The sequence below is a fragment of the Vicugna pacos genome, chromosome 13 (genome assembly GCF_048564905.1).
Source record: "Vicugna pacos chromosome 13, VicPac4, whole genome shotgun sequence".
NCBI lineage: Eukaryota > Metazoa > Chordata > Mammalia > Artiodactyla > Camelidae > Vicugna > Vicugna pacos.
This window is the reverse complement of record NC_132999.1, coordinates 38,659,190-38,685,358: the sequence shown is the minus strand read 5'-3', so window position 1 is coordinate 38,685,358 and position 26,169 is coordinate 38,659,190. Positions and strand designations below refer to the sequence as shown.

Here is a 26,169-nt window from a genome sequence, read left to right as displayed (position 1 = left end):
CCCCCTCCGACATCCTCCAGCACTTTTCCCAAGTCAGGGTGTGTCACATGGCATTGGAAGACCTGTGGACTTTTCAGTCTCCCCTACTCGATTGTAAACTCCGCAAGGGCAGGGACTGTGTCCTCCCCACTGCTATGTCCTCTGTGTGTGCCCGGCGAGAGTCCACTATGAAATAGGCTCTTCGTGAGTTTGCTTTGAGAAGTAATAGGCACGATTCCTTCCAGCTCACGCATTCTGTTCTGTGAAATCTCACTGCAGGATTTGCTGACGGATTTTGTCAGAGGTGTCCAAGGCAATCATCATGCTCGTGGGGGGATGCTGAGCTGTGAATGACAAAGGCAGGAGTGAGAGCATTGAACGGCCAGACAGTTGCCTCGCTAATGACTGGTGATTTCAGCTGATTCCCAGCTCAGAAAGCAACACTTCCAGCCCCAACTTTCACACCCCAGGGCAGTCAAGCATGGAAAGGAGACTCCTCAACTCTAAAGGGTAACATTTATTTGCTTTTATTTCTTATTGGGGGTGAGTGTGTGTGTGAGAGAGAAAAACAAAATAGTATGTAAGTAGCACCCGGACTGTTACCTCTTAAAAATGCTTGGTCTCTCAAGTGCTCTCTCTTTCTCTCTCCCACACACACATACACACACAATCTGCTTTTCTTTCCTAATCAGTACATATTTTCCCATTTTTCAAATATCTTCATCTCTTTTGTATAACAACAGAGTGTTAGAATTATATCACACTAGTGAAGGACACTGATGTTGCTTCCAATTTTGCAGTTATCAACGTTCTCCAATCTGAACCTTAGGCGCAATCTCTCCCCAACCAAAGTCAAGTCTGGTTGTGCTCAGTTTCTCCCCTCCCTCTGCCACTATCTCACCTGGTACACAAAGTTCTGTCCTTTCCCAGATTTTTGATGCCAAATCAGGAACAGGTAGAGAGAGGGGGCAGAAGAGGCCAGAGGAAAGGGGGAGGGAACAGAAGATTGGAGTGCGGAGCGTTTGGAAGTTTGGCCAGGAAGAAGTCTGGAGAGTAACAGAGGTGCTGCTGCAACTTATGAAATGCTGCAGTTTCCCTTCAATGCTCTTTGGGAGATACAAGACTGAAATTTCTTTCTACTTACACTTGATTTTGATTGCTGAACATCCTTTTTTTTTAATTGAAGCATAGTGGATTTACAATATTGTGTTAGTTTCAGGTGTACAGCAAAGTGATTTGGTTATATATATATATATATATATATATGTATATACCTATATTCTTAAAAAATTTTTCCTTATAGTTTTTTTCAAGACATTGAATATAGTTGCGGTTTATCAATTTTATATATGATAGCATGCGTCTGCTAATCCCTTACTCCCAGTTTATCCCTCCCTGTCCCCCTTTCCCCTTTGGTAACTGTAAGTTTATTTTCTACTTTTGGGAGTCTGTTTCTATTTTGCAAATAAGTTCATTTGTACAATTTTTCAGATCCCACATGTAAGTGATATCCTGTCATGTTTGTCTTTCTCTGTCTGACTTACTTCACTTAGTATGATCATCTCTAGGTTCATCTGTGATTGCTGGACATCTTTGAATGTGACTCCATGCAAAGACTGGGCTGCTTGGATGTGTTTGGATTGCACAAACGCTACAGTGGATGCCACTGAATGTGCAGCTTAAAGTACTTTTGCTATTGTTTCTATAGAGTCCATCTCCAGAAGAGTTGTTTGTAGGTGCATTTAGAGACCACCCTGGTATCAGACTACTTTTATGTTCCCACCATTGTTGGTGAGCCTCGCCATTTTTCCACCAACACCAGACCTTATCTATCTTTCACGTGTTTGCAACTGTGATAGGAAAAACATGCAATAGCCAGTTCCTTTTCTTTTTATCAGTAGGGAGATTGTGCCAGGCATTTTGATGACACCGTTTTGATCCAGTTGACATTTTCACTCCGTGTTTATGAAAATAGATGTTTTAATCAGAATCATACCGACTGTTTCACAAGCCTAATGCTTTCAGTACCTCCAGTGTTCCCATGAGTTCCCCAAAGCTGTACCACACGTGGCAGAACCAGGTTTAGAAATCACCTCTCTTGAATCCCAGTTCCATGCTGTTCTCTCTAGGTCATGGCCACCCACCACAGCAGGAAGCAACTGGATGGGAACAGAAAGCCCCAGGTTACAAACGGGCTTATTTCACCATCTTCTTTTTCAGGTTCTGAGTTTTGTGTTAAGCCTCTCTGAAAGAATCAGCCCTGTCTCCATTTTACTCCACTATTTGATTTATTCATTCTATAATATTTTTTGAGTGCTCACTTCTGAGACTACAACAGTGAAAGTGATGTTTAGGCTGCAACCTGCAGATGAGCTGAAACATGCTAGATGAGCCCTGGAGTGTTTTGGGCAGGATGCTAACTTGGCACCCACTTAAACCAACAGGCTTTAAATATTTATTCAAAATGTATTCAGCAGACTGCTGAACACTATATAAAGGAAGATTGGAGAGGGAGACCTATTGAGGGAAGTATTCTCTAACTCCACCATTGTCCTAAGCAATTCATCTCTGGCCCAGACTTGCAAAATAAAAGCCCGACTGTTAACCAGACTCACCCACCCTCTTTGAAGGCAGTTGCTGGAGCAAAAACCCTTGGAGGTCTCAAACCCTCCATCCCGCCCAACGGTAACGTACATTATTCTTGAGAGAAGTTTGTTTTGTTTTGTTTTTTAAATATAACCAGGCTTTCTGTTTCCAGGGCTTCCTCTTATGATTTGGGGTCTGAATCTGTGTGGGAGCTCGCCAAAGTGAAGAGGAGGGATGAAATGGGGATGAGGGGAATGGAGTAAGTTGTGGTCTTCGGTCAGGGGAACAGCCAAAGGAAGCCCAGAGGGGAGGAGAATCCTGACTTAGAAAATCTAAAATTGCATGAGGCTGGAGGGGAAAAGGGGGAACGCCTGACAGCAGAAGTTTTTCTTTCTCTCTTACCTCTTACGTTAGAAAAATGTCTTCAATCCTGTAATTTCTATCACATGTCATACTTTTCAATTCATTTTTATATGTTAGTATATTTTTGTATCTGTCATATCATTTTTATGTCAGATCATCTGTATATCTCGTATGTCTGTGGTGTCCACCAGAATACACATCGAGGCGCTGGATAATGAGATTAATACAATTGGTCTCCCTGCCCTCACCCTCCACCCCTATGGAGATATGTTACTTAACCAGTCTCTACATTTGCACAAGTATGAGTAATGCTGGGAAGTTACTAGACATAATTCTTTGTGGATTTATTGGATTGTCTCCTTTGTATAGTGCTAGAATAGGAGCTCAAGGTCTGATTTTTTAAAAAGATATTTAATATACTGCTGGTGGTTTTACAGAAAAACATTTTTTAAGCCAATTTAAGCTTCCAACGATTGTAAGTGAAAATGCATAATTCCCTATACCTTCAACAATGCTGGGTAATATAATTAAACTTCTTTGGCTAACCTGATAAGGTTTTAAAAATCTCATTTATATATGCATTTCTTTCATTACTAATAAGGCTAAATATTTTTCTTATGTTTATTGACCATTTATACTTTTTCTGTGAATTGTCTTCAAGTAATTCTTTGTCCATTTTTCTATTGGAGGGCATTTTTTTTTTATTTTGAAATTTTTTTTAGCTTAGAAATCATTTATTCAAACCTCACTTCTTTTTCCCACTTGGAGGGCGTTTTATTGATTTGCAGTGTAGTGTTAGGATATTAACATTTTGTCAATTTTGTGATTTTTTTTTCCAGCTTGTTGCTTGCTTTTATATATAATTTATGACTTTTAAAATATATAGATTAAATTTTTTGTGCATGTAAATTCTTCTATGGTATTTATACTTTGAAAATCCTGTGGTAATAGCCTCTAGGTAGTTACCTTTTAAAACTGATTTTGATGTGCCTTCAATTTTTCAGCATTATAAGTAGTGCTTAAAGAATATCCTTGCATTCAACTATAATTATTGCTTTTGAATAAATTCCTGAAAGAGGAGTCATTATGAGTGAATATGCAATATTCTAAGACATTTACTATATATTTCTGGATTGTTCTCCAGAATTGGGTTAACAAGTCACGTACCTCTGCCCATAACAGTATACAAGATTCTTGGTTTTCTATCTCCCAGCCCAAATGAGGGTATTGTCATTTTTTAAATCTTTGCTAACATGATAGGTGAAACTGATTTTATTATTCTATTAATTTGTATTTATTTCCATTGAGAGCAACATTCTTCATGTTTTACCAATCATTTTGTTGTTCTTTCGTCAAGGTGCCTCTCATATTATCTACCCTTATTTTATTAGGGACGTTTAATTTATTAAATTCTCCCACAATTGTCGGAGAATTTCTCTTAAATGACTGTTTTTGCCTCTTGTTGATGCCGTGTTATTTAATGCATAAAGTTTTGTGACTTTAGTGATAAAGTGGGGTCAAAAATAGGGCTGCATTTTGTAGTTAATAGTAAGGATAGGCACCATTTGTTAACACCTGCAATATCCCAGATACCTCTTATATATTATTTTAAGTTTTCGTAACCACCCTTTTAATCCCATGTTAAAGATGAGGACACCACAACACATAGAGATTAAGTATGTTGCCTAAGGTCACACAGAGAGTAAGTGGAGAGCTCTTTATTATTTCTACCCCTCAAGACAACCTTTATGGTGTTGTTTTCTCTGCAATCCAAGCACCAGTTTTCCATCCTTCCTAAGGTCATTCACAGGAGCACCTTGTCCAATATTGGATCTCATAGGCAGTTGCTGGAAATGGCAAAGGGCCGGTGAATCAGAAGGCAGAGACTGTCTCCAGCCTTTCCATAGGGTCAAGTTGGTTGGGGGATGGTTCCCTCCATCCCCCTCAAAGGCTGTGGTGGTAAATTCCCCATCAATGAGGAGGAGCAGGTGTGTGACCAGGGAAGCCAACAGAGAAGTCACTGGTTTCCCCAGCCATGACCTTCAACAAGAATCAGCCATGACCCAGACAGAACCAGCTGTAACCTCGGAGTACACCAGCATCAGACAGGTAGGAATGAGATCAGACCCATTGTACTCTGCTGGAGATTAGCAAAGGGTACAGGAAGCAGTGTGCAAATCTGAGGTCTCTACCCCATAGCACCATAACAGCATGACCAGAAAAGGTCCAGGAATCAGTGAGGACTCCAAGAGCAGGGGAAAGTAGGCTGGTGAAATGGGTGAGACATTTGTTTCCTAGTAAGAGATAAAACCACCAGAAAGGGTGGTTTAGCTCAGTGGTTGAGTGTATACTTAGCATGCACAAGGTCCTGAGTTCAATCCCCAGTCCTGCCATTAAAATAAATAAATAAACAAACAAACCTAATTACCACCTGTCCCCCAAGACTGTATTATTGGTGCAAAATTAAATCTGTGTGGCAATTTGCAAATCTGGGTCACTTTCTGTTCAGCCACTAGTTGTGTAATATATTTGGGTAATAGGGTCCCAACTAGCTGAATCAAGGGAAATTCCCACCTTACTTGAGGTGCTAACAGTTGCCTGGAGGTCTGTTGAGTCTACCTGGATGAATGAAAAATGTAGCAATTATTGACTTTAGAGAGAAAAAATAGTTTAGCCAGAAAATGTAATCAAGGAATACAAGGCTCGACTGTCAATAATATTTATTCATCATATTAGAGACACTGAGTATTTTTTAAAACATTTTTATTGAGTTATAGTCATTTTACAATGTTGTGTCAGATTCTAGTGTACAGCACGATTTTTTCACTTATACGTGAACATACATATATTCATTGTCACATTTTTTTTTTCACTGTGGGCTACCACAAGATCTTGTATATATTTCCCTGTACTATACAGTATAATCTTGTTTATCTATTCTGCATATGCCTGTCAGTATCTAAAAATTTTGAACTCCCAGTCTATCCCTTCCCACCACTTCCCCCTTGGCAACCACAAGTTTGTATTCTATGTCTGTGGTAGAGACACTGAGTATTAATTAAACAAAATATTGTTATTTAACTATATTGGGAAAACATGGGACAGGAAGTATGTGGTGTGGAGAGGGGGAAGTATACAGAAAAAGAAATCTGAATGCTTCCATATGAATAAACAAAGCCCCAAAGGTATATAATGGTAGTATAAGCATGTCATTTAGGTAAATTTGTAAATTCCAGAAGAAACAGCAAGAGTTGAAAATGGTTGCCTCAGAGGAGGAGGGATCAGGGTGGGTAGGGGTGGGGCAGGGCTTATAGTGACCTTTTGTCATTATAAACCTTGTATAACTAGACGTTTTAAACTCTATACGTGGCTTATTTTGATAAAAAAATAGTTAACCGAATATCTTAAAAAAACACAATTTTACTACGATCAACACCATGGACTCTAGGAGTCCATGCTTCAAAATATTTCCCATTGAGGCAGTTGTTACTCCATGCTGTTAGCCTCAGATAAGCATCCTTCTGGATTTTTCTCTCCATCTGCCCTTCCTACAGAGTCCAGCTCTCTGTAAATTCAGAATGCTTTTGAATGTGAGTCAGAAGAACTCCAACTCACCCTAGCTTAAACAAATAGTGATTTATTTTCTCACAGAACAAGAACTCCAGAGGCCGGGCAGTTATTTACACTGCTTCAGCAACCTGACAAAGCCGTCAGCACCCAGACTCTATCATTTTTCGTTGCCCTTATCAGACTACTGAATATTCACCCTCACGTTCAGCAGTTCTCAAATGTGGTGTGTGCCAAAACAGGGCATTTTTATGGGCTGTTTGGTCAGTGGTATCAGAACAGCCACTATGTCAATATTCAATGTCTCTAATATGGTGACTAAATATTATTGACAGCTGAGCCTTGTGTTCATTGATTACATTTTTTCCTGCTAAACTTTTAAAGTCAATAATTGCTTTTTTATTTGCTTAGTTTTCCTTTTTTCTTTGTTGAAGTATGGTCAATTACAAAGTATCGATTTCTGGTGTACAGTATAATGTTTCAGTCATACATATACATACATATATTCGTTTTCATATTCTGTTTCATTATAGGTTATTTGCTTAGTTTTCAATGAATCTATGACTAATGCATACCTTTGTTCTCTGACAGAAGAGAATTTGCTCTTAGTTCCAATACATCAGCTAATCTACAAATTTCATTATTCTTGGCACTGGCCATTCTAATGTTTCTGTTCTACTGCTCCCATCTAGGGTAGCCACTCTGCTGCCTAACTGTCACCCTGGAATTTCCCTTTGCCATCAGCCTGGGAATAACCTCTATCTCTTTCCTGTTGAATACTTTGTTTTGGGGATTTGGTGTTTTCCTTTTTCTTGATTTACTCTGTCATTTTTGACAAAGTATGCATGGGAGGTGAATCAGCTAGGGTTCCAGCAGGAAATATATGGCCAACACAAAAAGGGCAACTGAAGAGAATTTAGAGAACTTTACAAAGTGTGGGCAGGATTTAAAAAAAAAAAACAAACCCAGAGGCACGATGTACCCTGAGGCTAACTACAGTGGAAAGTTGTACCCTCAGAGCCTGAAGGGGCAAGAGGAGAGGGTATTCCCAGAACTGGTGAGAGCCACAGACAGAGGAGAGGGCCACCTCATAGGCACTCTAGCTATCACTTAAGAATGTGGTAGTTCTGCTAGCAGGGAGAAAGCGGAGAAAGTAAATAACTCAACTTCTGTTCACCCCTGCCCTCTGATTTCCCGCTCATGCCTCCAACTGGCTGAATCCAACCAGAGGCCAGTGTGCAGGGGAGCTGGATTGATACCGTGCACAAAGGTTGCCTCTCAGGGCACAGAACAGGGTGAAGGGTGGAGAGAGGCTGTGGAGAGCAACGGAGCACAGCCAGCATAAGACGTGCATTTTTGAAATCTGGTATATCTGAATGGGTCTCTAGTCACTGCTGCTTCTAGAACGATAGTTCTGCTGGTATAGAATTCTAGTTCGGCAACTTTTTTTCAAAGTTTATTTTTTGTTGTTTTGTTTGTTTTTTTAAGGGGGGTAATTAGGTTCATTTATTTATTTATTTTTTAATGGAGGTACTGGGGATTGAATCCAGGACCTCATGGATGCTAAGCACACACTCTACCACTGAGCTGTACCCTCCTCCTCCAGCAACTCTTTTTCCTCGGGATTTTGGAGGCAGTTTTCATTGTCCCCTGGCTCCCAGAGTTACTGTTGAGAACTCTGTGCCATTCTGATTCCTTTTTTTTTAAATGGGGGTGCTGCCAGGACCTGGTACATGCTAAGCAATCGCTCTACTGCTAAGCTGTTTCCTTCCCATCTGATTCTTGATCCTTTTTATGTGACTTGTTTTTTCCTTTCTGGAAACTTAGGATCTTGTCTCTCCCTCAGTGTTCTGCTATTTGGTGAGGGGTAAGTTTCTGTCATTTTACAACAGGGTCTCCAGAGTAGGCCAGGTATACTTGCTCAATCCCTTCCAGGTCCTGCAAATGCAAGAAATATGAATATAGGTTCCCGCTCTCCTGCATCATTACAGAGTTGCAATGCAACTGCTCATGTATGATGTCTGGGCACTATTACGCACCTGTGGGCAACGTAGCAAGATCGCAATGATAGTGAGTCAGTCTGGGATTCAGATACTTGCTAGTATGGACAACCCTGCCTCCTCTCCCAGATTTGTACTAGTTAATAGTCATGGGAGGTTTTTTTTTTTTTTTTTTTGTGAAACTAAGGGGGAGAAGGGACCAGAGGTAGGGGCTCAAGTTAGTAGGAGAGGTTCAAAAGCCAGCTAAGCTGCCTTTGTGAGACTGCATACCAGTAATTTGGGGCCCAAACGATAATGTGTGACAGAATAGGGGAGAGGCCATTCTCTCTGTCCTTGCAAGGGACCAGCACTGGAATGCCAAGAAGTGCTGTGAGCACAAGAAATTGTGTTGTTAGCAGAGACACTGGTTTTCTCCTGGAGCGCTCCACCAGCAATGGAAAACCCAGGCTCTTCCAAGAGTCTCAGGCTATGGAAATGAACAAATGGGAACTGGAGCAGGAGAGGAGGGGCAGGCTGCTCAGCCCCAGGGCTCAAAGAGTTGGCTTATGGAGAAGAGATATGTTTTCAAGACAGTGGAAGCTTTTTAACCATCATGATTTCTCTGCACTGAGAAAAAGTTTGAGAGTTGGCTAAAGAAAGCTTTTGAATAGATGATGAGTTTGTTTGAGGCCCTTAGTTCATTTATATGTCACAAATAGTACAGAGCTAGCAGTAACATAAGGAACATAATTATCCAGCTTTCTTTTTTTTAAATATTTTTTTAATAGAGGTACTGGGTATTGGACACACTGTGAAATAGAGGGAATATTTTTGCAAGAATGATGATAATAATAATAATAATAATGATAATAATAATAATAGCTAATACTTGATGTATCAGTTGGGATAGGCTAAGTTATGCCATGGGATAAAAAAACAAAGTTCAGTAGCTTAACACAAAGAAGGCTTATTTCTTGCTCATGCTACAGGTCCTTTATGTGTTGGCAGAGGGCTCTCACTTATTAAGTACTCAGGAATTTAGCATAATAGAGCAACCACTGTTCCAGTCTGAATGTTTAAGAACATAATTCCCAAAATTCATATGTTGAGATCCTACCCCTTAAGGTGATTGTGTTAGGAAGTTCAGCTTTTGGGAAGTGATGGGGTCATGAGGGTGGAGTCCTCATGAATGGGATTAGTGCCCTTATAGAAGAGGTCCCAGGGAGTTCTATTGCCCCTTCCGCCATGTGAGGACACAGTGATACATCACCTGCTATGAATCAGGAAGTGGACTCCAGACACAGAATCTTTCAGCACCTTGATCTTGTACTCCCCAGTCTCCAGAACTGTGAGAAATAAATTTCTCTTTATAAGCCACCCAGCCTATGGTATTTCTTTATGATATTCTGAACTAAGACAATCACCATCTTGAACATTGATGGTTTCCATGCCAGAGGGAAAGAGAATCTGTCTCAAAGCAGTAAATAAATTCTTCAGGCATGAAGTGACACATATCCTTTCTGCTCAAACTTAATGGCCATACCAAACCATGACAGGGCCATGAAATAAAATCCTACCATATGCCCAGAGGGCAGAAAGCCAGAAACATTTAGTGAAGAGCATTAATTATCACTCACTATGTGCCAAGAGCTATTCTTATATATTACAAGCATTATCTCAGTTAAGCTGCACAAAAATCCTATGAAATAAGTATGTTTAATATCACTATCATTTACATTTCATAGATGAAATAACTGAGGCACAGAGAGGTTAAGTTACCTGATAAAAGTCATACAGATAGTAAATGGTAAAGCTCAGAACATAAACTCAGTCATTCGGGTCCCCTAGTCTGTGAGCTTTACTACCAGACTAGGCAATCTCTCTCTAGATGAGAAATTTTGAAAAGTACTGTCATAGATCATGGAGAGCCACTAACAGATTTTTAAGCAGGAGATAGTGATTCAACCAGATTTGCCATTTAGCAAGTTCTTTTCAAAAAACACAGGTCAAAACTATGATGAGGTATCACATCACACCTATCAGAATGGCCATCATTAAAAAGTCTACAAATAACAAATGCCAGAGAGGATGTGGAGAAAAGGGAACCGTCCTACACATTAATTGGTGCAGCCACTATGAAGGACAGTATGGAGGTTCCTTAAAAAACTAAAAAAAGAGTTGCCATATGATCCAGCAACCCCACTCCTGGACATATATCTGGAGACTAATTCAAAGAGATACATGTACCCCAATGTTCATAGCAGCAATATTTACAATAGCCAAGACATGGAAGCAACCTAAATATCCATCAACAGATGATTAGATAAAGAGGTTGTGGTATATATACACAATGGAATACTACTCAGTCATGCTAAAGAATGAAATAATGCCATTTGCAGCAACATGGATGGACCTAGAGATTATCATAACAAGTGAAGTAAGTCAGAAAGAGAAAGACAAATACCACATGATGTCATTTATATGTGGAATCTAAAATATGACACAACTGAATTTATTTATGAAACAGAAACAGACTCAGACATAAAAAACAAACTTATGTTTACCAAAAGGGAAAGGAGATGGGGAAGAGATAAATTAGGAGTTTGGGATTAGCTGATACAAGCTACTGTATATAAAATAAACAACATGATTCTACTCTATGGCACAGGGAACTATATTTAATATCCTATAATAAATCATAATGGAAAATAATATGAAAAATTGCACTATTTCAGGAAGATTTAGAAATGAAACAAAAAAGTGTCTAGGCACCAGGAAAAACAATGTCCAAAGATGACATTAATCACAAGAGGAGAGCTAGTGAACGGGGAACAGAATTCACCAGAAGCAGGCATTCCAAGTGAGAGGTAACTAGAATCCTAGGAAAATTTGGGGAGGGTGAGATGTCCCCTTACCCTGGATTAGGAGTTTGGGCCCATCTGTTTGTTGAAGAAAAGAATAAGCTAGAGGACTTCGGAGTATCCACAACTCCCAGGTTACATAAGGATGGTAAATATTTAACTCAGAGAGACGTTTATAGGATTATATTGAGATGGTTCATATAAAGCGCTTAGCACAGTGCCTGGCACATAGTAAGAGCTCAGGAAATGTTAATTGTGATCTTCGTTCACTTTCTTCCACTCCCTCCACTTCCTTTCCGCCGAGCTCCATTCATTCTTTTCCAAGGACATGCAGGGGGCGGGCCCACTTCTCCCTCCGCCCCACCCAAGCTCCGCCCCTCACTTCTGCCCGGATTGGTTCCTGACTGGCGGAGCGGAGGGAAGAGCCCAGTCCGAAGCGGTGGGGGCGGGGCGCATGCGCGGGCTGGGCTGGGTGGAGGAGGAGAGGAAGAGCTGCCGGAAGTAGGCGGCGGAGGTGGTGGCCGAGCAGGCGGCAGCTGCCAGGGAAACCGAGGCGCGGGACGCACGGCCCGCAGACAGGCAGGCCGGGGGGTCGTCGCTGCGCCCGGCACGCGGGAGGCCCGAGCGCCCCCCTTGCCTGGGCTGAGGGTCTCTGCCTGGTCCCACAGCCTCGTCGGGACTCGGGCCTTTCCCTAAGCCCGCCAGGGGGCGCCGCGCTGAGGGGCTGCAGAGTAGGGGGCAGGCGCGGCTGACCTGAGAAGGGGCGCCGGGCCGGGCCGGGGGAGAGGGCTCTCCCCCGCTCAGGAGGTGCCCCTGGGCGGGGAGCTGGGAGTCCTCACCTCCGGGCTGAGGTAGGGGTTTCTGGGGGCGAGGAGGGCGCGTCGCTCTCTGCCCCCGCCGGCACTCTGGCCATGACGGGCAAATCGGTGAAGGACGTGGATCGGTACCAGGCGGTCCTGGCCAACCTGCTTTTGGAGGAGGATAACAAGTTTTGTGCGGACTGCCAGTCTAAAGGTAGCGCATCCCTCTCGGCGGCCGGGGGGTCCAGGCTCCAGGTGGCGCGGGGAGGTGGCCTGTGTGGGGAGGGGGTTTCTGGAGCTTAGGTGGCCCCGATGAGCTAAATGGTAGCGTGTGCTCCCCTTGCTGATGAGGCTGGTAGGGGTTCTGCAGCGCCGGGGTTGGTGTGGAGAGAGGTTGCGAGGGCGAGTGAGTGTGGTTGCGGAGGCGGTGATGGTGGGAGTGGAAGTGGTGAGGTGTGTGCAGGTGAGAATGTCTGTATTTCAGGGCTCTGAATGAGTCTGGGCCGACTGTGAGTCCAGAGGCAGTCCAGAGCTCTCAGCCTTCCGCTTGCGAAGCCGGGGTTGAACTGCAGTGTGTGTGTATGAGAGAGAGACAGAGACAGAGACGGAGACAGAAAGAGAGAAGAGGAGGGAAGGGGAGGAGGGAAGTGAGATGACGGGGACTAAAACTGCTTAAACGATTTTTAAAGGTGGTGAGCGTTGCAGCCTGCTGGTTAGCAGCTCTTTCTGTCATTTTACAGTCTTGCTGAGATCTGACAGAGTGCTTAGGTGGCTTTCCTCTTCCTGGATGTATGGAGGGGGAAACTGCCTTATGCAGTGACACAGTGCGGATTTCTAGACAGCCTAGCCCTGGCTCGTGGAGTGTGTTAGAGGCCTGATGTGTGTGTGGTGGCTGAAACTAACAGATTGTGGCAGCAGTGCAGGATCGGCTTAATCAGTGCCAAGAAGGAAGCAAGGGATGCATCGAATTTGCTTCCATGGCGATCACCCTTCTAAAGGTGAACTATGATCATCGTAGATTGGCAGGGCCATTTAGTCTTTGTTTTCTGTGCCCTCAAAGATTCATGATTTGATACAATTACAAATCAGTATGCTAGGAAAGCTCGGTTATTAGTGAAATGTTTGCGATCGACATTTATTCTGTTTTCTTTCTTTCTGAATTCTTTGGAATATAATTGGAGAAGTTGGGAAAATTCTTTTTTGGAGAGAAAGGGATAGGTTTTGGGAGCGATCGTTTACTTTTGTTCATAATGCAGTCGATTTGCCTGGGTTGTTTTCTATATAGCATGTTGGGCATATAGTACACAACAGCTGTATTTGCCTTTATCAATATTGAGAAAGAAAGTATGCTCTTGATTGATATTTTCAGTTAATTAACTTTTATTTTAGAGAAATAAGGTTATGTAAGGAGAACAGAGGAGGGATGCATTGATTTGGACACCTCATAGTATATTTTAGTGCCCTTGGCCAAGAGATAAATGACATGTACAGGTCCCCAGACGTCTTTCTTGAATTTTTGCATTGGCAAGAATTCATTTTAAAAAGTACTTTAGAATCAATTTATGTTGAGTAGGTTAATTTCTTATAGTTGACTCTTGTGAGATCTTGTGCTAGATCTGTTGGAAGATTCGGTTTAAAATTTAGGAGTATATCTCTTGGCTTTACTCAAATTCCCTTGTGTCCTCAGTTGACAGATCTTGAGTCACAGTAAAGCACATCAGTTGAGTGAGCATTGCTACACCTGGGGAGTCAGATGACATTTCGATGATTAGTACCCCCCCCCCCCAATTTCGCTTACCTCTTTTATACTTACTCATATTCCAGTAAAATATAGCACATGGAAGAAAGGTTGATTCATCACTTCTTCCTCCAAATTTTCCATTGCTCTTTATCAATAGAATTACTGGGGATCACGTTTGAAACGTTAGTCAGTTCTTAATGAGAGCTAGTAACTGCCAGCTTATAAACTTTATTAACTGCTCTTCATGATAGAATCCTGGTTCCTGAAACAATTTCTTTTCACAAATTGGTTTTACAGTTTAGCTTGGTGGCTTCAGTGACTTGGCCATCGTATTAAAAATAAGATGACAATGTGTCAAGAATCTTCCAGTTTAATTAAATAAGACATTTAATTGTTGTGGCCTTGGTTTATCCAGTTTGTGAATTAGCTAGCCCTTTCTACTCTTTCAACCCCTCTCACTCATTTCCCCCTCCTTTTTCCTAATTTTGGTTGTCTTAATGATCATGTGGACAACTATCAGATCACGGAGGGAAGAGACACTTGCATCCGTAGATTGTTACCTGTTGGCGCCGGTTAAAAAAAAAAATTGGTGGGAGGAGGAATTTAAAAACTATGGGCTAAAATGAGTTTTGAATTTGAGTATTTATCGGTCTGTCTCATGTCCTTCCTTACTTAGAAAGAGCTTGAGAGCTCAATTGTATAGAATCTAGTGAGTGACTGCTAATCCACTAATGTGAAATCAAATGATGTAGCCCTGGATTGCAGAGCTATGAGTGTGTATTTTTGTAATGTTCCAAAATAACTCTGGCTGTGACTCTTCTTTTAAAAATCTTATACTGATTTAAGAATGATATTATCTTTTAAGTATGTAATTTGAACATCAGAATAGAGAACAAGCGTGTGGTTTCTTTATGTAGTACAAGTTTTGTTGGTCCTGGGTTTTTTTTTTTTTTTAACTCCCTTGAGCACAAGACTCACCAGTTTCCTGGACCTCTAAGGCATTGAAGTAATTTCTGTGTGAGAACGGAAGCTGCTTTGGTACTGCCTTAAAAAAAAAAAAATACCATGACTTTTTTTAGGCTGAAAGATACGCAAAACCCTTAAGTTATTGTGACCTTTAGGGTAAAAATTTTGGACTGACTTAAGTAGTGGTAGAACAGAGGACAAACATACTGAAAATTTCAGATGTGTCAATGGTTAATTCCACCTAGTTGCAGCCGGATCCCATTTTTGGATAGACCGTTGGTGGGGCTGTACTGGTCCAAGGTTTAGTCTTTAGCTCTGCAGTTCCATATTTTATCAGTGTGTCTGGCATAACTCCTCATCAACCTCTTCAGAGACTGGTTTAAGCTGGACACTCTCTTATTTACTGTGAAAGGCTTTACCTTTCTGATGACCTGAATGCTTGTATCCTCGATTAGGACACACTTACCTCAGTATCAAGGTTCATAAAAAAACTGAGAGCTGTTTAATGAGCAAAGAATTAGAATGGAAGAAATTTGATGGTCTTGAGGAATATTTACTTCAAACTGTGAAACACCATATGGAATTATGGAGTCTGACAGAAACTTTGGAATACGTTTTACTTTTCTATTCTTCTGCTACATCCTATCTCCGAAATGTTTCACCCCAAATCACCTAACCATTGCCTTTGTTCCAACTCTCATTATGTATTGTTAACTTTAAATATACTTTTTGAAAAAGGTAGCACTTTCATGTGGTTTAAAATTCAAAAGGCTCAAAAGGGAATATGTGCCCTGAAAAGTTGTGTTCCTGTCCCTGATCCCTTAGCTATCATTTTTCAGTGGTTCTGGAAGTACCCACTGTTGGTTATCTCTTATGTGCTTTAAGAGATAATATATGCATAGACAAACCACTGCATTTAAATATATACCTTTGCAGTGCTTTTATGCAGATAGTAGCATGTTACCCAGAGTTCACAGCAGCTTGCATCTTTCAACAGAGAGTGTAACATGGAAGGTGTGAAGATTCCCTCTGAGACACATTAAAGAGTGTCCTCATTCTTTCAAGGTATTAAGTTGAAGGATATGCTTAAGTAACTTGGAAACTCTCTGTTCTCATTGAAGTCATCTTAGAAAGTGTCCTAAGGCCCATCCAGAGCACATATAAGCTCACCTTTCAGGTGGCAAAGAATCAGAGTAGCAGAAGGAGCTGTAGACTTGATTTTGGAACGTCCGGTTCAACTCCTCTACTCTGCTTATTTTAACTTTGTGACCTTTAGCATGCCACCTAACTTCTCAGTTTAATTTTCCACGTTTGAAAAATGAAAAATGCCTCATAAACTAGAGTGTTAACACAAATGTAAGCATTATTTATCATTACCATTGCTGATCTTATTTATTTTAGCTTGGTTTTATTCATTCCACTTTCTGACTTGATTCCCTTCTGGTTACTGGAAGCCACAGTTAGAATGACTCACCCAATAATTCCCTAGTTTTTAAGCCAAAACCATTTCCTATATATGGGGTTCTAGCATTTTTACAAATGTACTTTATGGTACCCTTGAGGATGCTCTCTGGATATTTCCTGACTCTTCAGAAGATTAGACTAGGGAATCTTTGTGTAGAAATGTAAAAATATTACCTGAGTTTTAACTCTTTAAATTAATCTTTAGTTTTGCTTTACATTTGTTTTTTTGTCAGTAGCTAAATCATTGCTTGTTAAATATCATTCCTTAGAACATCAACATTCCTATCATTTTAAAATTGTTTTAGCTGTATCTGTGGCCCCTTTTAAGAGATTTTTAAAAATTTCATCAGATCTGGACAACAGAAGGAGTTTTGCTTCCATCTCTAGTTGTTAAACATCCTTCTCCAGCCAAGATCAGATCACTCTCCAGGTCTTTACAGCTAATGCACCTTAACTCTGACAGTCATGGCTAGGTTGACACAGTTTTACTCAAAGTAGTTTATCAAAGTCCTCATTAGATTGTCTTTTAATATCAACTTGCTAAACCTGTTCCCTGGGAGATACTTTCCTATTCAGAAAATAGTTCTTAAGCACCTACTTTGTGTCAGACACTGTACCAAGTTATGTAGGTTAAAAGATAGGGCTTTTGGTCTCAAAGATTTTATAGTCTAATGGGGAAGCAGATGTGTAAACAGATAAATGATGCAGTGTAGTAATTATCATTGTGGCATTATGCACAGGGAGAAATGAAAGCTTTGAAGAAAGCAAGCAAGTCTGTCTCAGGAAGTTGTGGCTCAAAGAGACAGTTAGGCTGTGTCTTGAATGATAAGCATGACTTTGTCAGGTGAGTTTAGGAGACTTTGCATTCCAGACAGAGGAGACAGGATGTACAAAGGCTCCAAGATGTGCCATCCCGTGTGCATGATTTTTCAGTATCTTCTGACTACATGTTGGGGATTGGCAAGGGATAAGGTAGGGACCAGTAAGGTTAAAATCCTAGCTCTGTAGTGACTTGCTGTACGGCATTGACATTATGAATATGCTGTAGACTCTCTGTTGTGTAAGAAGCCCACAGTATTGGAAGTCCACCTGATACTCAAATGTAATTGTAAATATTGCAAATATGAAATGCTTTCTAATTGCTGAGTAGTAGAAAAGGTCTGAGTATTGTGCCCACTAGATCCCCTGGACTTGTACCATCATGACGATGTTAAAGTATCTTGGAAGAGTCTAGTGAAATGCCAGCAGTAGATGTCATGCCATTTCTGGAGTTGATGATGTTGATTTTTGAGGCTAAACATGCTTTCCTACTCAAGCAGTCTAATAGTGTTGAATATTTGATGTGTGCTTCTTGGTTGCTCAGTGCTTAGGATGTGTAAACAGGTAGCTGCAGCCACATCTCTTGGGTACACTTTTCAGCAAATCGATTGCTTTTAAATAAATCAGAAAACTGTCTTCTTTCTGCATTTTTCATCTGACGTCATTATGGTATGTAGGTGGCAGCTTTCTTGGGTACAGTTGTCTACATAACTGTTCACCACATGAGTCATTGTCTGTTTCTGTTCTGCCTGAAAATTCCATCTCAGAAATGATGTCATGCAGTTGGAGCTCACAACACTTGACTCATTATGTACATTGTATGTTATGCTTTGTATGTTATGTTGGGACTTACCTGTGCCATAAAGAAGGGATAAAGTGACTTATTAAGTGGACTCAGACTCAGTTCCTCTGAATAATATCCCCTGTGAGAAAGATGCCCAGCAAGAATCTGTATGAAGCACATACGTTTTACATCTAAGCATTACAATGCCTGACTTTTGTTATTGTGTCTGCTTAAATCCTTATCACAGTCATACTTCTGTTTAAGCAAGCTGCTAGTTTAAGTAGATACTAACTTGGAAGAAGTTCTGGACCTTAACGTTAATTTATTTTTACCAAATTCCTCTATTGTTAAAGAAATATTCCCGTACTGGTCAACTTTTTAAAATTGTAATTTGCCACAGTTAACACGTCCACTAGAATGGAAGCTCCCCGAGGGCAGGGGCCTTGTGTCCGTTTTTTTCACTGTAGTATTTCCAGCACCTAGAGCACCTCTTGGCGAAGATCAGAGCCTCAGTAAATACTTGAACAATATAAAATCTTTGTTTCTTATTAGAAGACACCTTTTATAGGTTATCCAAATATTTGTATAATTCTTAGGAAAGCTACATTTTAAAATGTATTTTAGGGGGTGAGGCTATATAACTCGGTGGTAGAGCACATGCTTCGCATGCACCAGGTCCTGGGTTCAATCCCCAGTACCTCCATTAAAAAGAAAGTAGCTTAATAAAATATATTTTGAAGTCAGGGATCCTTCAGAGAAACAGAAACCCTTGGTGGCGGTACAAGCAGAGGGAATTTAATATGAAATAGGTTGCATAGGTGATATAAAAGCCGAGAAGGTAAATGGGCTGGTGAGACAGCCTAGAGATTGGCAACACCTGGGAGCTCCTAGGTCCCTGAGGAAATTAGAAGGTGCTGGTATCACCAAAGGCCAGAAGCCTGAGCCGTCTCCTGTGAGCCCGAAGCGTGGAAAGAGCTGTCTGGTAGCAGCTGGAACTCAAACCAAGTATGACAGAGAGCATTACTCTGGCTCCCGCTTCTCCTGCCTTATCCTTATTGGTCCCGTTGATGGTACTTGCCCAGAAATCAGTTGACAAGGAGCCTGGGAGATATAGTTCCCTTTGATGGAGTGGAGCAAGGGTAGGATCCAAGCTGAATCAGGCAAAAGCACCTAGGCACTTTAAAAAATCTCCTAGATGTAATTCTTTCTCCTTTTTAGTAAATAGTTGAGTTATTTTGGACAAGTGATAAGAGGAGTTTTCAGGCAGATACAACCTCTTGTGCTTGGAAAGGATCTTAACTGTTGCCGAAACAGTGATTAATCCTGGGGAATAATGTAGCAACTCAGCCATTGCCTATATAGTCAGGATATGTGGCTTCTGTTGACTCTATATTTGACTTTTGGTCTCTTCCAGGAGCAGTTTATCGTTTGGTTACTCAGAAAATAAGTTCCCACCCTGTTAATTCTGAGAAGTCTTAGGCATGATGTGTGTACATTGAGCTTGTCCCATCTACAGCTCAAAACTTGAGTCAGTACCACTTACGATGTACAAAGAGGGTTTTGAGGCTTGCAGCCTTAAAACATGGTACAGATTAGACCTTTCTTGACTGTTAAGGTGGAGCCAGTTTTCCTTGACTCATGTATCTTTGTCTGTTATTTACCCTTCCCCCCCACTTCAGATAGGTTGGCACTGGGGGAGGGAGGTGAGATCAGTGGACCTGAAAAGTGTTATTCGGAAGGTTGCTGCTGCTCCATTTAAGGGCAAAACTTCTCAGCTTATTGCTACTAGTTTTCTTCTTGATTATAAAGTGTTTAATGATACAAGTTTAGCACTTTCTAGAAGTGCTTTTTTCGTCAATCAGGTCACCTGCCTTTGGGCTCCTGCCACATTAATGCAATTGGTGGCACTAGGCCAGCAAAGGCTTTCAGTGGAGTGTGAGTATGTTTGCCTTCAGACTGCTATTTTCCACAGAAGCTGCAGATAAGGGACCCTCACTGAGTAGAGTTACCCACAGTAAAAACACAGGATTCATTGTTTTTCTCTTTTCCACCCAAATTAATTTCCTCTTCAGAGGTACTTCTGTAATTCACAGATGTAATTAAAATGTAAGTTGGTATTGTACAGAGCGTATCAGCCCATTTCCCAGAGTACCAGTTCTCCCCAGCCAGTCCATTTCACCTTATGACGTATATCTGTGCGTTTCTCAAGCCTCACGTTGATTAATTACCATATTTCGTTACTGTATTTGACTCTTCCATTTTCCAAACTTTCTCTTTCCCTACCCGACTCTTCTGGATCCTGTATTTCCCCACAGGCTTTGTGGATGCTGGTCCATTGATGGCTGAACTGCAGGCCCCTTCCCAGTGGAAAACCCCAGAGATGAGCCAAACCTCCCTTCCGATGTGGCCACCCGTCAGCGTAAGGTTGCCCTGGTGGTTGTCTTCAGTTTGTCCACCGCTCCCCTAACCCACCGTGCTCCCTCCTGTGTGGCTGAAACTTGCCCTGGAATCCCACCTTTGTAGTGTATTGCTGGGTGATAGCAGGATTTTGTTACTCACCTTTGTAACACGTTGCTGGGATTTTATTATTACTGCTCGTTTTCGTTTTCAAGCAACATTAACTAGTTCTCTGATCATTTTTGTTGACCACGGCCCTCTTTTCCCCCATTTCTATATTTCCTCTGGGTATTCTGGTTTGCTTTTAAATACCTATGGGATATGGTTTATTTAGAAAGTGCTAGGTTTCATAAGCCCACTTGGAGAATGCTTTGTTGATCCTTACTTAATTTCAGGTCAGAACTTTCAGAAAGAAATGTCATAATCTGAAACAGTAAGAACTGGGTACCTCATGCTTCGTGTCATTTCTCCTCACCCAAAAAACAAATGTGTAACTTTCTCATTTTAGAATGTACTGAAAATAGTAAAGCAAGTACAGGAGGAAGAGAGACCTACTCAGCTGTGGCTGATAAGCCTGTCCCAGCAGAGTGATGTGAGAAAACAGAGCACCTTTTCTTTTCCTCTATTTCAAATAGCCATTCTGTCTTTCGCAGCAGTTACTAGAGACGGGAAGGCCATAAATCCCCAGGCCTCTAGCACAGAGCTTACATCTTTAGATGTGGGTTTCTGTGTTAATCCTAAAATGTTACTTCCTGAAGTGCACACGAAGTAAATTTTAACTTCTTCCTCTTTTCTTATCTTACTGGAAGTTCCCCACTGTGAGCATGGATTTAGACATGAGTTCTCTAGTATTTCAAGCCTTGAGTTTAAATTTTCTTCTTAATATTGTTTCTGTGCTTATATCTTTGGAAGATAATTCCTTACAGAATTTTCCATGTGAACTGGTAACATCTTATGCTGCAGTATAAAGACGGTGAGAGAGAGGGCATTGGTGTGTTTTTCTTACTGATAACTTTCCCAGTTGGGTTATAACTGACCCAAGGCCTCCGACGAGAAATAGGAAGGAAAATCCCTGTTCTTATCATGGTGCTTGTGTTCAAAGTAGCTGTAAACAACGGAGCTAATGGAAATCAATTTAAGTGTGACAGCTTATCTGAGAAAGAATGAAAAAAGATTCAGGCTCTTCTGTGATGTTGAAAGCATTTTTACTGAAAGAATAGCTGTTTGGAACTGGGGACCTTGACTCTCTGAAGGTAGGCATGAGGAGCTGGGTTAGAAGAACTGTTTCAGACTGAGGAGAATTTTGAGAAAAGGTCTTTCCTATGGTGTGAGTGTTAGATTAATGTTTCCAGCTTTTATGTGAAAGTAAGCATCATTAGATATAGCATTGGATTCAGGAAGACTCCAGATCACCTCCTCTGAGCATTCTGACTTGGTTTTGAGCCTAATCTGTGAACAGGAGCCTGACACAAGTGACTCAAATTGAGGATCCATGTTATGGGCAGAGTAAAAATAGGCTGTTTCATTAGATTTCTTATACATTTAAGGAGAGAAAAGATTTGTTACCATAGGAACAGCCTCTCAGACGAGTTGTGCTTTTTTAGCTAAACATCATTAAATGCTATTTCTCTAAAAAAAAAAAAATAATAATTTTTTCTCACTGTGAAAGTTATTCATATCTCTGGTGAAAATCATTGGAAAGTATGAAAAAGTATAACAATGCAGAAGATACTTTACACAATCCTATCACCCATTTTTTACTCTAGCTTATACTGTAATCATTTTATATTATTGTTTTGCTTAACATTATCATAAGCATTTTTCATGACATTAAAAACATTTAAATGCCTTTATTGTATTCCATCATTTGAATATGTCATTACTTAACTTTTGCCCAATTGCTAGACATTTGGGTTTTAATTTTCCAGTGTTATAAAGTAATGGGATGTTGTGAATTTTTGTTTTGCTGTTAGACTGATGGGTTATTGATGTGTTCAGAGTTGAATAGTTATGTGGGCCCTCTAATTTTAAAAAGTTGTCAGGGAGTCCTCTGGGTTGAGCCCATGCAGAGACAGCCTTGCTGTGGGGGCTGTCATTTTGAACTGCTTCACTATTGTGGGCATTTGGGGCAAGAAGCAGAGAGCTGGGGGGAATCCAGGCTCGACCATGAGGAACACATATATGGAACATGGTCACAGCAAGAAGGGCCAAGGTGTAGGCCTGTATCTCACAGTCTTCCGCATTATCTACTTGACATGTGGAAATGCTTTTGTGCCGTTATCAGCATCTTATCTTGTTCATTCAGGCCTCCTTCACTTAAATTCAGTCCACTGGGAAGGAGGATTAGAAGCCCTATATTGGTGGAAAGGGAGTAACAGCTACTGGTTTTTGTTTTTTGTTTTACAAGGCTTTCCTTAGACTGGAAATTCCACAAGCACAGGGACTATGTCCCGTGTTTACCTGTTACCTGTTACCTGACGCGCAGCATCTGGTACATAGTGTCTGTGTCTCCATCGTGAACACTATTCCAGTAATGTGTGTTCAGATCATAATCTTTGTTTTGTTTTGTTTTGTTTTCTGAAAGTCACCTTCTTCCTCCTTGAAGCTCTGTGACATTTCAGGAAGCCGAGCAGGTGAATCTCGTGGTTGCTTTGGGGGAACTGCTTCTTTGTGCCATTTCTTTTGTGTGCTTCTGGCATCTGTGCCGCATTGAAAGCTGGAGCCAGTCAGGAAGCTAGTACCCTGCCTTTTCAGTAGGAGGTCTTAGTGTGATACATCATCTTGGGGAAAATGTAGCAGGGGGTGTGAAACAGGAGGCTAAACTATCAGTCCCTTAGTCTTTTTGTGGGATGGGAGTAAATATTTAGACACCATTCTTAGGTGCCTTACAAATTAATAATAACCTTGCAGCAGTTTCAGAAGCTCTCCTTGTCCCTGCTGGCACAGGTTTGTTTAATTTGAAGAACCTTGCTTTGGCTTTTGTGAAGCTGCGATTTTTTTCCCTAGAGACCTGCCCTGGGTTCCTCTGCATAATGTTCCCTGTGCAGGAACTTTCCATGCACACGGATGGCGTAGCTGCCCTGGCCCTTGCACCACTCCTTCTGACCTGGACCTCATTATACCCAATTCTGAAACACCTGCTTTTGACCCATTGTAGTGAATGTCTTCTTTTAAAAGGGCAAATCTTCACCTCTTGCTCTGCGCCCTTAAGCCCGGGCTGTTTTGATGACTAACATGCCACCGGACTAACCGTCTGTACTTTGATCCCAGAATTCATTTCTATTCTGCTCTTTGTTTAGAAATGAAAGTTCTCTAGCTTGTTTGGATATGGTTGTGATTCAGTTAAACTGGCACTGATTTTCTGTCTGTTTGCTGCTGGTTGGGGCTCCTCTGATGTTCTGGGAAAGTGGCCTCACACCGTCGTGGAAGAGAGAAGTTCACGAGTCCGTGGTCTTGCACAAGGCTTCGTTTACTGACTTGGAAGTTTTTCTGAGTGAAAAGGCTCTGCCTGTGTGAAAGGCATGAGATTCGCTTCAAACAACTGAAAACCAAGTTCTGCCTGGCTGCTGGTTCTTGCGCTCTAGTGTGTTACACTCTTCTCCATTTCTGGGCTTCTTTGGAGGAAGCAGAATGTGGGCATGAAGGGCTGTGGATAAGAGCCTTCACACACAAGCTAAGATGTTGGGCTTCCCTGCAGCAGGGAGTGACTGTGTGTGGTCGTAGGAAACAACACCTGCAGAACAGGACAACCATGTAGCGACTGTTACTGAGCATCTGCCGTGTGTAACACACAGCTGGGGTGTAGAAAGATGTTTCTCATTCCAGTCCAGCTGATGATTTCTCCTCTGAACTTGGGTAAATGACTTAACCACTCTGGGCTTTAGTTTCTCCAGCTGTGCTTAGGCTAGTTAATCCTTCAGTATCTTTCCAGTTTGGGAATTCTGTATCTAAATGTTTATCTGTTCGTTACAAAATAAGAGAAGAGGCTTTTCCACAGAATTGGTATATTAAGTATATCTCACATGCTCCAAACCGATTGGCTTAAGGATGGTTTCTCTAGAGCAGGACTTCTCAACCTCAGCACTGTTGACATTTTGGATCCTTCTTTGTTGAGAGGTTGTCCTGTGTGTTTAGTAGCTTTCCTGAACTCAGCCACTAGATACCACTAACACCCCCACTTTCTGCCAGTTGTGACAACTAAAAATGCCTCCAGACGTCATGGCCCCTTAGGGGGACAGCTGCTTCAGTTGAGAGGCACTGGTCTAGAGGGAGAAGAGTGGAACTGTTTAAATGTGGGCTACTTTTAATATCTGTTTTCATATTGGTTCTCCTCTGCTTATTACCAATCCTGGAGATGGAGGGTGAAGAGCAATCTCATTGGTCAGGAGCTCTGTCACCCACCTTTGGTAGTTTCTTTTGAAGATATGCCTCCCCCAAGTGGGCAGGCTCACTTTTCATCTTCAGTGTGTTTTTTCAGAACATGAGTAGATACTGGTTGTTGCAAAGAGGAAGTTAAGATTTTAACCGGAAGTAACCAAAAAAAAGTAAAGAACTAAGTGTCCCCAGGGGGTGAAGATAGTAAATTCTAGTGAACCAAGTTGACATCTGTTCCCTGAAGTGAGGTCATGAGTGATAGGAAATTACTTTAATTATAATGTCAAGTTTTGAAATTTCAGGTCCACCCGGCAGACTGTGAAATAATTCCCTAGCTATTGGCTCAGCAGTCCATCCCTGCACACTTCCTCCCCCAGCCTGCTGTTAGCCGTTGAGGCGGTGATTGAAATGTACTAGCTCTCTTATAAGGTGTGGTTTTTATCTTTGTTACTTTTGCCACAAAATGTTGGTTTTGGGTTGAATTACTTTACATTTGCCCCCAGTGCCATCTTTTCCTCTTCTCTTTGCAGTCTGCTTTCTTGACTGGATTCAGTGCAGAATGACGCTGTTTGCTGTTTGGGGTAGAGTGTGTTCTGTGAGCATCCTTGTTGGGATGCTCTGGGATCCCAAAGCCACGACTGAGACACTTGAGCCTGTGTCAGTCTCTGTCCCTCAGTCCTGGCAGGCCCCGTGCTCCATTCCAGCTGAGCCTTTGCTGGAGTAATTGGCCACATGGAGCCTTCAAGCCAAACAATTGTTTGTACTGAGATAGTCTCACTGTTTAGCTCCTAGTGAAATAATCTCCTTCCTGCCCCTGATGAAAGCAGCTATTTTTTATTTCCTCCCTCCCCTTTTCAGAGAAGCCGTGTTTCAGCCACCACTCTTCTAGCTTATTCATAAATGCTTTAAGCAGGGTCTTTGTGTAGAGGAAACTGGCTAGAGTCAAAATATCATGGGCTAACTGGGATACAAGGAACATTAAGGATACCCTTTCCCCTAATTTTCTATGTAGGATACTTCAATTACCTCTGTGTGGTTTTCTGAGTAATAAGCAAATCAAATCCCAAGTCCGCATAAGAAAAATACTTACACTAGGTTTTGTTTTTTTTTAAGTGTACTAAATTAGGCAGTTGTTATCTAAAGGAGCTCACAAAATAAAAACAAACATAAAACCCCAGCACAGAATAACCGTAGCTGAGTGCCACAGGAGAACAGCAGAGGGCTGTGGGAGTCAGAATAGGAAGGAAAAAAGGCTTGATGGAGAAAGTGGATGGAGCAAGATTTTCACAAAATGATGTTTTGCAAAAAAGAAGTAATAGCCCATGTAGAGCTATTTCTGAGAGATCTTAAGTTGATCTGGAAAGTGCAAGTAGTCCAGCTTTCCTTATAGGTCAAAACTGAGAACCTCCAAAATACGAATTCAGGAAAGAGAATCCACAGGGAGAGATGGCAGGTTGTCCACGTGGCCCCAGTGTGTCCTGCTTCCCTC

The 26,169-nt window shown here is 41.4% G+C and overlaps 1 protein-coding gene across 3 annotated transcripts in view; it reads left to right on the top strand.

Moving 5' to 3' along the window:
• Window positions 1-426: 426 nt before the first annotated feature.
• Window positions 427-26,169, top strand: part of SMAP2 (small ArfGAP2) — a 54,276-nt gene continuing 28,533 nt past the window's right edge. For 2 of the 3 annotated variants that reach the window (XM_072974686.1, XM_006215856.4), the window contains exon 1: window positions 11,815-12,349. In XM_072974686.1, coding sequence (XP_072830787.1) covers window positions 12,247-12,349 — 103 coding nt within the window. In that variant the 5' untranslated portion in view covers window positions 11,815-12,246. Of the gene's footprint in view, window positions 490-11,814; window positions 12,350-26,169 lie in introns of those variants that run through there. The other variant, XM_072974687.1, reaches the window with a different exon arrangement.